Below are 12,266 nucleotides of genomic sequence, written 5' to 3' on the forward strand. Positions count from 1 at the left end.
GAATGTTTATTTTCGTCTTAAAATGATTAACATATATAGTAGTTCTTAATTGCCTTTCTTTCAAGTATCAAGTTGATGCTACGAATAGCATTTAACATAATATACTTATCGGGAAAAACATACAATATTTTGTTTTTTTGATAAATAAACCAATATTTATATGTATTAACGAATTTACATAACCACAATTAGAGCGATCAGTGCGGAAATTAATGCTTTGAATGCCCCACTTTTTGATTACACGCGTGAGGTGTGCGTGGCTTCCCACTGGACCCGCGAAATACCTGCCCGGTTTGAGCCTGGAACTAGACTCTTACACGTTGGGCGTTTACAAGAGCTACTGAGCAGTGAAGGCAACAAACAGTTGGCTATCCAGGGGTCACTATTAAGTGGATTTAGGTTTCCTCAAATTGCATTCATGCCAGTTCCTCCGGTATTATCACTGGATCAATAAGAGATGATCCTTACTGGACCTCTAGGAAGAACAGTTTAGAACTGATAGAGCTATCCAGTATAAATAAAGTTAGTTTAGGTTTCCTCCTGTAGTAACACTGGATCAATAAGAGATGATCCTTACTGGACCTCTAGGAAGAACAGTTTAGAACTGAAAGAGTTATCCAGTATAAATAAAGTTAGTTTAGTTTAAGTTTTCTGTAAAAATAACACTAGATCAACTAATAAGCAAAGATGCTAATTGAATTTAATAATTAGGTATAAATTTAATCGGCACAGACCCATGCAGTCACAAACCACGTCTTAAGGAAGTTTTAGTGTCCAAAATTAGTTCCTTACCTACTGTGTGTGAGTTGTGCTCCAGTTAAACAAACAAAATACTGCTTTAAACGAGCGGAAAGATCTCAGCGCCAGCACTGACTCAAGCTACGCCACGCTAAATAGCATAACCTGGGTTTAAATGCAACACAAACTTCAACATGACAGCTAAATCTAGAAGCTTGCCGGGCGCTTATCATTCTCGCAATGCAAAGTATTTAATTATACGACACGATAATACAACGTCTCATCTTGAAACATTTGTCATTATTTGCAGTAAAAACATTCTCATACTACTTGACGTCTTCACATTTTATCATTGTGTGATTTTATCTATTTTCGCTTACACTAGCCTTGGTTGCACGAGACGTTTCACAATCACGCGAGGGGGGGCGATGGGGGGCAAAGGGGGGCGAAGGGGGGCGATGGAGACGTACTCTTAAAGGCACACAAAAGACCCGGACTGATTGATTCAAATGTTGATTTCGATCAAGTCGAGGACTGGATGAATTTTGAATTCACTCAAATTCACAGAACTTGTGGTATGAAATTTCCGACGATTTCCCCATCACATCGTATGGACTACATTGCAATACCCCTCTCAATCACGGTTAATGAGCCCCGTCATCGTATATTCTCAACTGTTATACATCTTTCACTACATGATAGAGAAGAGAGCCAGACTTCTAGACCAAAAAAGTTTGTTTAATTGTAAGATATTCATCGTAAGAGTGTACTGAAGCGATGATTTGTTACTAAAAGATGCGTCTTTGCGTCTCGATACTTAGAATGGTATAAGTGGACAATTTTTGCGACTGAGCCAGGAAACGATTCAATGTACACACTTTGTTTGCCCACTGCAGTCAGAGATATTTCATCAACAAACTGAACTCCCTGGCTACTTTCAAACGAGGCTCCGGTGTTTGGATTCGTCCAGGTGTTCACAAGGTGGAAACAGATGGAAATTTGAGGTGCTACGTGTTGTACACGAGGAAGCCGAACGAAACCCTCTCCTGAATTCTTCCGTCAATGTTTCGTGTCATTATAGCCCTAGAGTCCTCAGATCTTGATACTTGAACGTTTATTTGTTCTGGTCAGACACGCAGGACGCAATGAAAACCAAACGAATTCAAACTGTGCGAGCTAATCTCCACTAAAACACGTCTTTCTTGTCCTTATATTTACGAGACTTTCAGCTTGAAACTTACAGTTTTAATTGTCCTGTCAAAATGCGCAATGCCCGACAAAGCTTCGAAGGATATCAGCCCATTTTGCTTCGATGTGGCAAAGCAAAGGTTTTTCATTTATCTTAAAAGCTCGTATGCAAGTGTTTTCATCGAAATAAGTCAACACAAAAGCACTTTGATTGGATAAAAACGTACTCATAAAAAGCTTGCAGGTTGTTTTTTTTTGATAAGTGAAAAAAGCATGAAACTGTCAAAGAAGTGAAATGTGACAAACAGGAGGGATCACTAAAACATTTTCCAGCAAAAATTCTAACTTTCTACGTCTCATTTATGATTCCTATTGAAAATCTATCAGTTCAACCAACCTTGGTCAGATTCTGAACGTTTGTTTGTCAACCTTTGCGTTCGTTGATGACGCTTTTTTGGAGGTGTCTCAACCCCCATATTTCCCGTGTATTTCTCCGTTAGTGACTCTGAATTACTGGTCGAAAGTTGACTGCTATCTGGCGTGTGCTAAGCAGCTTATTACGACCAGTGAGTAATCCCCACATAGAGCTTTGGCTCATAAATGATAAATCCAGTCTCAAACAAAAACAAGCAGTCCATAATATAGTTCAGAATTTACTCTCTTCCGCGAGAACGCGTTCGATTGCAATTCTGCTGGTCGACAACTATAAATATACAGTTGAATTGATTTATTTACAATGAATATGCAGTATGATCTATTATAATGTGTCGTGATTAGCATATTCTACGCCACTGCAGACAGACATTGCGTCATGCCATCGTGATCATCCTGTACGAGATTTACACTAAACATTTGTAAATAATATATTTCAGCACGTTTGAAAACGCAGTTTACTATTGATAATAATCAGTGAAATATTCGGAATGTTATCGGTACAAGCCTTGAAGGTGATGCTTAAAATAAACCAGAAATTCCGCGGCTCTCAGGGAAGACAACAAGCATGTGTCTCAACAAGTGGTTTTCGCTGAGCTCTGTAGTGCAACAGATGGGAGTCAGTCAAGTGTGAGAAAGTCTAATTATCAGTGTGAGAAAATATTGTTATACTTTTCATTTCAAAGGGTAGTCTGGTATTTGAAGGCAAATCAATGATAGTGAAGGAGATAACGAAAGTAAACCTATCGTTCAACCCGTTGATCTTTAAAACCTTACAAGTGTCAGTATTTCTGAAATTGATCGTTTTAAAAGTAGCTGTTAACTTAAAACCGGTTGAACACGATAAAATTTTTAGCGTAAATCATAAAATAGAGTGATACAAGCTATTCGAGCGACGTTTTGAGCCGTTTCGACTATCTTAATAACCTATGCGTAAAGGTGACCAACTGACCCATCGCAATTATAAAAACCGAGGGCTTCTATCGCTCGTTTCTTTCTATCTTTTGATCTCAACTCTACAGATCTGAATACGACCACCACTTAGTAATGAAAAGAATTAATCGGCGACAATTTTTTTCTCGCTGATATCATTCAGTTACCCACCATCTGTCGTAGGACAGTTTTTGTAAAACCTATTTTATAAACTAACTCCGTGTGTATTCTAAGCAAACAACACCAAATCATACTACAATCTCTTGAGCTTTGCGCAGGAAATGTTAACTGGACGATGCTACGTGTGAATGAGTTTCCTTTTTCAATGACATGCATCTTTAAATTCGTTCAATCTCTGACATATGGTTTTGTATTAAAACAACAACTTTCTCTGATATGATCAAGTTATTTCCTGTCGCTTGCAGGCATTTTCTTCTTGTAAACTCACCAAACGTCTTTGAATAATTCAACGCAATGCTTCGAGATCCGATCCGATGTCAAAATCTGCATAATTTGCGTGCTTAAAGACGACTTTGTGAATACACTCCAGCTATTCGCCATCGTTTGTTTTTCTACGGACGTGACCCTATTATTGACTCAAGTTCGGAACTTTTATGAATTTTAACGTCGTTACTGTAAACCAACACGGGTGTGATTTGACGCAGGTCCAAACGAATAGTCTAGTAGTTACTCATGAGACTTTCCAACGTTGAAGATATTTTGCGCACAATCTTTGGCTGTTTTCGTTTTGTACCAGAGGAAGTCTCGAAAGGCTCCTATATTGCGATCCAAAAAGTCGGCGGTGCACTTTAATCTTATCCTGACATACGTTTGTCTTTACCATTTAATGTACAAAATAGAGGGTCAATCTAATCGCCCATTTATAACATTAAAAACATGTTTGCAAGAGGAACATATGTGTCTCCCGAGAAGCGAGTTTCTTAGCGGCTTAATATTGAAGTAGTGCGCGCTAGACCATCCCGAATGCCTGCCTAAAGTTATGTAAAATATTTGACATGTACATTTGTACAAGCGCATTTGCGCACAAAATTATGTTTTCCATTATGAAAGAGGCGAATTTATCAGATACGCCGAAAACTAGGCTAAACTCTATCTCTCTTTTTCGATCTATCTCGTCTCCCACATCTTTCTCCTTTCGATTTTCTCTGCTTGCATCGTCTACAGCGTTTTCGCAAGCGTTTTCGGTTGCTTCTCTTTTTCCAACTGCACTTCATGTAGTCCGCATGTGCGCGGAGACCAAGGCAGTACAGCTCGTCAGATCCATCACATTCACAATCCATTAACGGTTGACCGACCGCCAAACTGAACAATCGTTTCTGACTGCAAAGGCAGTGATTAGTGCAAGCGGTCAACGTAAATATCTTCGCGCATTTTGTTAAGAAGTCTATTTGCGCGGTTTTACAAATCGGATCCATCATGCACTTATAGTAAGCGTAGGAACATCCCACCGTTTTACGATAAGTGCCGTTCGCGATCGCGAGACATTTCTCCGTTCTCGTTTTCAACGCAATACACCGCGCGTCCAGGAGGCAATCGCATAACCACAGCGCGTTTCCTTTCTCTGTTTTTCTCAGAGATTTGATCGATTTTATACATGATTTGGAACACGGGTACATGCTGGTGTTGGTCATTGTAGTATAGGTGTAGAACGCATCCACATCCACGATCGTCTCGCAATCTCTTGTGTACTTCTTCAGCTTGTTGGCACATATCCCGTCAGTGTTACAATCAGCAAGAGCCTGGTAGCAATTTAACCTTGCGCACGCCACGATATTCTCCCTCAGTACGTACAGAAACAGTACGAGTAGTTTTGCCAGAACTTCAGCCATTCGCATTGCGTGTTTCGGCGACGATAGTCAAAATATAAAGTCCTGCTTGTCTGGCGATTTCTGCCGTCTAGATGAAACTTAATCCCTCTGAGGTATGACCGCGACTTTTTCATGCATATTTCGATGCTATCATTAAAAACAAGAGGAAAAATAAACAAGATCTGACATTGTCGTGACCGCCTGGAGTTCGCTGCGCGCTATCGTTGTGACGACGGGAGTTTTGTTTTAGTATTGTGCGTGGTGTTGGTATTGTAAACCACGGCTTGACAATCGCTTAAGCTTCATTTATGCTTCGTGATGAAAAAATAATCTGTACTTTGCTTGTAGAATCAAAGTTTTTTCGGAAAGGCTTTCATCTGCGCGGATCTGGATGTCTGAAATGTTTATTAAGTGGTCTTGACGGATCTTAAGTTGTCAACTCGACCGGATTTGATCGTTTAAGATCACTTGATCGAGGAACGTCGAGTATTTTGGGCGAAACCTCAAAAACCATATTTCACATACTGTGTGACAGGGATAAATCCCGCTTTTTCCAAAGGACTTGACACAATATCATTGAATGAAATTCAAAGTACTTTAAAATCAAGCGTTATTGAATGTTTTCTTCAAGCTCAGCTCTCAAAGAGCCCGAATGCTGGCTTGTCAGAAACATGTCAAACTAAATCACTAATGGTTTTGTAAACACTTAAAGGTGCATAGGATTGCGAGTAGAATTTGTATTCGACCGAATTGCGACTGCGCAGACCCTAGTAGTTTAAACAAACAATGTGATCTGGCAGAAATCGTGTGAACAATCTTCGCTCTATTTCGTTTGTTCAATAAAGCTAGCATTCAACCTCTATCAAGATCTTTATCCTTGAGAAAACTACAGGATGCGAAGAGGTTTGTCCTCTGGGGGCGCTCTTTTCAAAGGAAAATATTTGCAAATGAAGAATGCATCAAATTCATTATAGACTAAACGTCGCTTCATTTCCCGTCATGATAACCAAGCAAATAACGGAATGAAAATTCCATTCACGGATTAGTTTTTCCGATGCCCACCATTAAAAATATTTAAGCCTCTTTGCGTAACATCGCTCTGACGTTTTTTGTGTTTAATTAGGGCAAAGCTGCTTTGGAACTAGTTTTGGAAGGAAAGATAAAATTATTGCAATATCTATAATGTACATCAAAAGTGGTTGTGTATTTTCCTATCTAGTTCACTAATGACGTGCTCAGGGGCGTGTGAACGCGGCAAAGGCCATTCTTAGTAAAATTTTAGCCTGAGAAAATTCCTTCTATGGGAATATATGAATCAGAGAGTCCAGCAATCTATTTACTGCCCCACTTGAGCGAAATTCCTGGCCATGCCACTGTAGTTTATGTAGCCTCTCTAATCAAAGGATTACGGTGATCCATAGTACCATTCCAATGCTGTGAAATAACAAACTGATATTACAGTTACTACCCCAGCTTAATTAAAGCCCACACACATACACAGCAACTCTTTATCACGCAAATCTTCAGAACTTGAAGGGAAACTACAAAAACATATCGAAAGACGGAGTGAATTCTTCACAGATATAAGAGCAAAAAACCTCAAAATACAGAACTTCGAAACATGTAGAAAACGTTAATCCGGATTATACATCCATCAAGATTGAGGTACCATGATCACGTCGTATTAAAAAATTGTCACGCAAAATTTGCTAAGTTTAGTCAAGTCATAGTCAGGCACTGCGCTAACACTGCATTGCACAAGACTAAACTCAATCTTTCAAAACGTTTACAGCGAATGACACCTACTAGTTTAAAGTATATGTGATTGTCTATTTCAGCCAAATGGCAAACTCTATCATTACCCACAGTTTACGCATATTCCTTGACGTCGTGCTTATGGTGAAGTTGAGGGAACCTAGGAACGAGGATGACGTAGCAATCTTTGTAACCTTGTCTTGAGCTGAAACCAAATCCTATCAAATCCTTCCCAACACTAATCCAGATTTATTGCGCTATTATTTTTTTGAAGATTAAAGAAAAAATTCATCTAGAAAGCACGACAACAAAGTGCTTAAGTATTCAAACTATTTTTTATAATAGCAATACGTAAAGAAACTAAAATAATCTGTCTCTTTCTGCGTTTACAGTCATCTTCAAAGTCCAGCCAAAGCTCGATTTTTCTTGTCTCAGTCCTTCATTTCTTCTCTTTGTGATTTGTCCCTTCTGTAGATTTTGTTCGGCTCCACGTTGATGGTATTTGAAATATACATGCGATACGTCACCATGACGACGTCAGACTGTCAAAATTCGTAAAATTTTGGCAAAATCCAAAACTGACGCCAAAAATTGTTGTGTGAAAAACTGTAATGTTTCATTAATTTTTACTGACTAGGTACTAATTGATATTTCTTTTTACTGCTTGCACAGAATGGCACAATTGAACTGGTGTTCATCTAACCACCAGGGGCCGGTTGTATCAAGCCCGTTTAGCTTAAACGGTGGATAAGTCAAAATTAAATAACACTCTTACATCTCTCTTGAATGAGTCAACTTGAATATTATTCGCTGAATATGTAGTTGTAAACAATATCTTTGTATTAAGGTTAAAAACATTTAGTTCTCTTGTTGAAAAAAAAAAAAGACTTGATTTCTATTTTGAACTTATCCACCGTTTAAGCTAAACGGGCTTGATACAACCGACCCCAGGCCGCTCTCAGAGCTAAAAAAATGTTTGCCATATATGTAGTATTCTGAAAACGATAAAAACTCTTTTATGGATGTTATTGAAAGTCGTTGTAATCATAGACGATTCCCCGATATATTTGTCGTTGAGCACAATATGCTAATGAAATATAGCGCCATGCCTGTAAAACGCTTATTATCAAGTCAGTGTCGATTGTGAAAAAAATGATTGATTACAAAATATTTCAAGTTTGGCATAGCAGGACCAGGCGAAGTCCTGTCGCGATTGTAAAAGGTGTTTTAATAAAAAGCAATTGGGTCACCTTTGGTTTATTTAAGATGATTTGCATTAGCGCGTCGTGGCTTTTCGATATAATCTTCTCTGCGAATTTAACCAAACTTCGTGGGGTCTGAATGTTGACATTAGATTAGTTCTATGGATAAGCAATTCTTTATCGCAGTCTTATTCATCGTGAGTCCTAATGCAGTGATTTCTCACGAGAAGATTAGTCAGCTGAGATTAGGGTAAATTTATGTTAAAGTAATTGATATACAATTTCCATCAAATATTTGTGTTCGTCTGTGAACGTGATTTATCGCCGTTCGTCTTTGCCACAGGGCATATGATATCAACCTCGAACTGGATCTTGAATCATTTCAGTGAATTTGTGACTGATCTTTAATCGGAGATTGGATTAAATCAAATTAAGATTGTTTAACTGATCACAATCTCAATATCGACTCGACTGCTTTGAACCGCGATGCCTGCATGTCTTCCTAATGCTCGTATAGCGATGCTTCAGTATTTCTCATGGCCAGGAGCCGATGGGATGACAATGTTTATAAAATCATTGTATGCAGCACATTCCTTGAAATAATAGAAAAATCGAGTTGATTTTGCGCAGATTAATGGATTGAAGATCAAAAGAGATGAAATAGTCATATTCTAAGTCCTTACTTTCGTCTACTTCTTGACCAATTGCTAGTGTTTTTTCTTCAGATGTCTGCAAAATAAGGAATGTTGAACTAACTTTGAACACAGTGAAATGATGTAAGCTTTTAAATTCTTGCATTCTTGAAAGCTAGCTAAGTTCTAAGTCTCTTTTTTTTAGTTTTCTGGAGCCGTCCTTTGATCAAACATCGTGTAGGATCAGGCTATCTGCGTTTGACGTCATTATGAAAAAGGTCTGTTTACCTTCAAATAAGCCTTGATCTCTTCAGCCCTGCGCATAAATCTTTGTACCTTTGATTAAAAAGGTTTTATTCAAGGTGATGGGGGTGACAAGAGGATCTTGAAGTTCAGTTTTTACACTCTACTAGTACTAGTTTCTTGTTTTGATAGATGTGAACGAGTAGATAAGTTACGGGTGTTCACATCAGACCACTCATAACTATTCGCTCGTTCACATCTATCAAAGGACGAAAAACACATCTAAGTTCACTGGCATCAAGTGGTAAGCTTGAAATTACCTCAGAGCCGAGAACATCCTTCACTTTGCTGCTTGGTAAATCTAGACAGTTAAAATATGAAATATTATAGCGTTATGGTGCGATTGTTTTATAAAAATTATATTTCACTCTCAACATTACCTTTTAATATCGGTATGAGCACGGCCAGTGCAGTCCTATATTGCTCCAGAGCTGCAGGAAATACACCGTTTTCATCCTAGTGAAAACACAATCGTTCAACAAACGAAGCCTTGTGTTACAAACTAAGACTTGATCATGAATAAAATACTACCCTAATTTCAGCAATTTCAGCCAGTTTTAAGCCATCTGCAAGCTGTGGATTAGTTTTCGCGTATTGTCCTTAAAATAGAATAAGAATGAGACAAGACCATTGAAGGAAACTCAAACACGAACTTTGACTTACTCAAAACATGCATTGGTTCACGCGAGGCTTGGGATGCGGATCTTTGTTTCAAAAGCTGTTTGATTTCTTCAGCTCTTGCTACGTAACCATTGACCTGAAATAACAGAGAAAAATAAGAGGAGTGTGAATATTTAGTGTGAATATTTCACGCTGGGTCTTGAATGATTCATGACTTCTACGATACCTACGGTGTTGACCTACTTTTTCTCTTAATGAATTCCTCTTCGAACTATTCTGCTCGTCTAAAAATATCACAAAACGGAATGTAAGAAGATGTGAAAGTGACATATGCAGTGTTTATGGCATCTCATCTTTGAGATCCGGGCTAAATCTCAACAACCACTACTCACATTGCAAAGCTGGGACGAAATAATCCAATGCCTGGCAGTACATCTTTACAGCGTCTTTGTAATTCAATGCCTGGTCAAGTTTTACCGCTTCAGCAACAAGGGAAATCTGGAAAAAAACGACAACAAAATAAATGGATTAAATTTGGTGGTCGGTTTTACCAGAAACTCAAATTTAGCTCCAGTATTTGACTCCAGGAATTGTCTGTTATATAGGGTCATTTGTTTTCCCTGTAGGGATAGCGAGTACTAACACAAATAAAGCTGCGCCCTTTTGTAGCGTCGCGTTAGACGCATCTTACTCCAAGTACAGCGTCAACTCACCGCTTGCGGCAAACACGACGCTGACGGCGCATGTTCCAAGTCAAGAAATGGGTGTGCAAAAAATTCATCAAATGATATCCTCTGTTTTGGATCCCTTTGTAAAAGAGAGAGAAGCAATTCTTTGCATGCTTGGGAGACATTAGAGTCTTGTGGAAGCTGAAATAGAAATAGTTTAAAAAGTTTGGTCAGTGTGAGAATTTTTATGGATAGAATTACCTTAACTTTCTTCAATCAATGCTCTAACACTTGCAATAGTATCTTTGCTAAAAGAGGAAAATTGGAGGGGAATATTTTCAGTTATATGGAGACAAGGGGACATACCCTAATTTCCTGAGTTGATCTGATCTTTTTCTCCAATTCTGAGAATGTTCGGGATCTGAAAGGAGCCACGCCAAAGAGCGCTTCTAATTTTCAAAGAATAGCAAATGTATATCTTAGAAATATGGAGCAATTGTACTTGAAATTGTTAGCAAAGTTATAAGTAATGTTACCATAAAGGATAACTCCCACAGACCACAAGTCCACAGATGCATCGTAGGTGGTCGAACAAAACATTTCTGGTGCCTTGAATATTGGAAAGATGAAATAGAACAAGTTTATGTCAAGAAAATTGTGAAAACAACCACAAGAATCAGAACTAAAGGCATTATGCACTAACCATGTATAGAGGAGAGCCACGAAGATTTGAGCTGTCCATTTCATCTTTGAGGTACTGAGCAAAACCAAAATCTAAGAGAAAGTTATGCATCTGAAATGTCAGCGGTGTGAAAGGTAACAGGGGAATCAAATGGTCTTCTTTGGATATATTTGATATTGTTACCTGCGATTTTTAATGTGGGATTATCTTTTGATGATAACAATATATTTTGAGGTTTGAGGTCCATGTGAGCAATGTCTCTGCTGTGTAGGCATTGTAGAGCAAGTGCTGGGAATACAGACAAATATATTTTAATTGCATCGAGTTTTCTTTGATAAAGCAATATGTTTTATCAAAATTACCTAGTTGTTGAAGAAAACGTTTGGCAATATTTTCTGGTAGTTGTCGTCTTGTTTGAATGAATCTGGATAAGTCACCTCCACTGCAGTATTCCATAATCAAGAATAGATAATCTTTGTTCCACTAAAAATGATGATCAATGGCTATTTAAAGTTCTTCAATACTTTCTATGGTGTAATAATTTCATTGATAATAATAGATGATGGTATTGTGGGCAAGGGTGGATGAACTAGTAATGGTAATTATTCATGATGATGATGATGACGATGATGACGATGATGGCAATGATGATCATGACGATGATCATGATGATGATCATGATGATGATAATGATCATGTGACTGTCAGGTGAAGATGGTGATAATCACGTAAAGATTTATGAATGGTGTTCATGGTGAAAGCATTCTACAAACCTCAAAATCTTTAAGTTGAACTACATGATCATGATTGATTTCCTTCAATAACTTAATTTCGGTGAATAGATTTTCAATGGCAGCTTTGCCGAGCCTCTTTAAATAAATACACTTGATTGCTACAACCTCTCGTGCTTGTCCCTAAAAAACAATTATAGAAAGCCTTTCACTCGTTGTAAACGCTGGGAATAGTAGTTTATATAAGTACAGTACAAACTATATTTAAAGTATATAACGATTTCGAAATATTCCGATCAATCGGAGGAAAGATAAATCGAATACGCCCAACCTTTCTATAAGCTTTATACACAGAAGCATACGTTCCTTGACCTAGTTTTTCTGTCATAACAAAATGCTCCAATCTAGGTGGGGGAAGTGAATTAACTCCACCTCCAGTGGTCTTTAAATGAATATTATGATTGTCCACCATCTTGAATTTGACCGAGGAAACAACTGGAGCGAGCAGCATGATTACCAGCCTATACCACTGGCCTATACTTTGCTGGAAAT

The 12,266-nt window shown here is 38.2% G+C and overlaps 1 protein-coding gene across 1 annotated transcript; it reads right to left on the minus strand.

The window, feature by feature from the left end:
• Positions 1-7,827: 7,827 nt before the first annotated feature.
• On the minus strand, positions 7,828-12,261 carry LOC114533807 (serine/threonine-protein kinase ULK3-like). Its single transcript, XM_028555406.1, has 17 exons — positions 12,046-12,261; positions 11,757-11,897; positions 11,346-11,466; positions 11,167-11,271; positions 11,005-11,075; positions 10,838-10,910; positions 10,668-10,750; positions 10,347-10,502; positions 10,026-10,131; positions 9,877-9,917; positions 9,676-9,769; positions 9,544-9,611; positions 9,393-9,468; positions 9,273-9,313; positions 8,998-9,045; positions 8,761-8,806; positions 7,828-8,670 (listed from the first exon to the last, which is right to left on the minus strand). Exons 1-17 carry the CDS (start codon positions 12,223-12,225, stop codon positions 8,651-8,653), a joined length of 1,470 nt encoding a protein of 489 aa, XP_028411207.1. The 5' UTR covers positions 12,226-12,261; the 3' UTR covers positions 7,828-8,650.
• Positions 12,262-12,266: the final 5 nt, after the last annotated feature.

The sequence above is a fragment of the Dendronephthya gigantea genome, unplaced genomic scaffold (assembly GCF_004324835.1).
Source record: "Dendronephthya gigantea isolate DGI-Jeju-01 unplaced genomic scaffold, DenGig_1.0 000095F, whole genome shotgun sequence".
NCBI classification, from domain to species: domain Eukaryota; kingdom Metazoa; phylum Cnidaria; class Anthozoa; order Malacalcyonacea; family Nephtheidae; genus Dendronephthya; species Dendronephthya gigantea.

Excerpts from the sequence above, each read along its gene's own strand:
- LOC114533807 (XM_028555406.1), bottom strand. The coding sequence starts at position 12,225 with ATGCTGCTCGCTCCAGTTGTTTCCTCGGTCAAATTCAAGATGGTGGAC. Across the intron at positions 9,046-9,272 it reads AGGATGTTCTCGGCTCTGAG|GTACAAAGATTTATGCGCAG; the intron begins GTAATTTCAAGC and ends TTTTAATCAAAG. Across the intron at positions 8,671-8,760 it reads TGGTCAAGAAGTAGACGAAA|GAATGTGCTGCATACAATGA; the intron begins GTAAGGACTTAG and ends TATTATTTCAAG.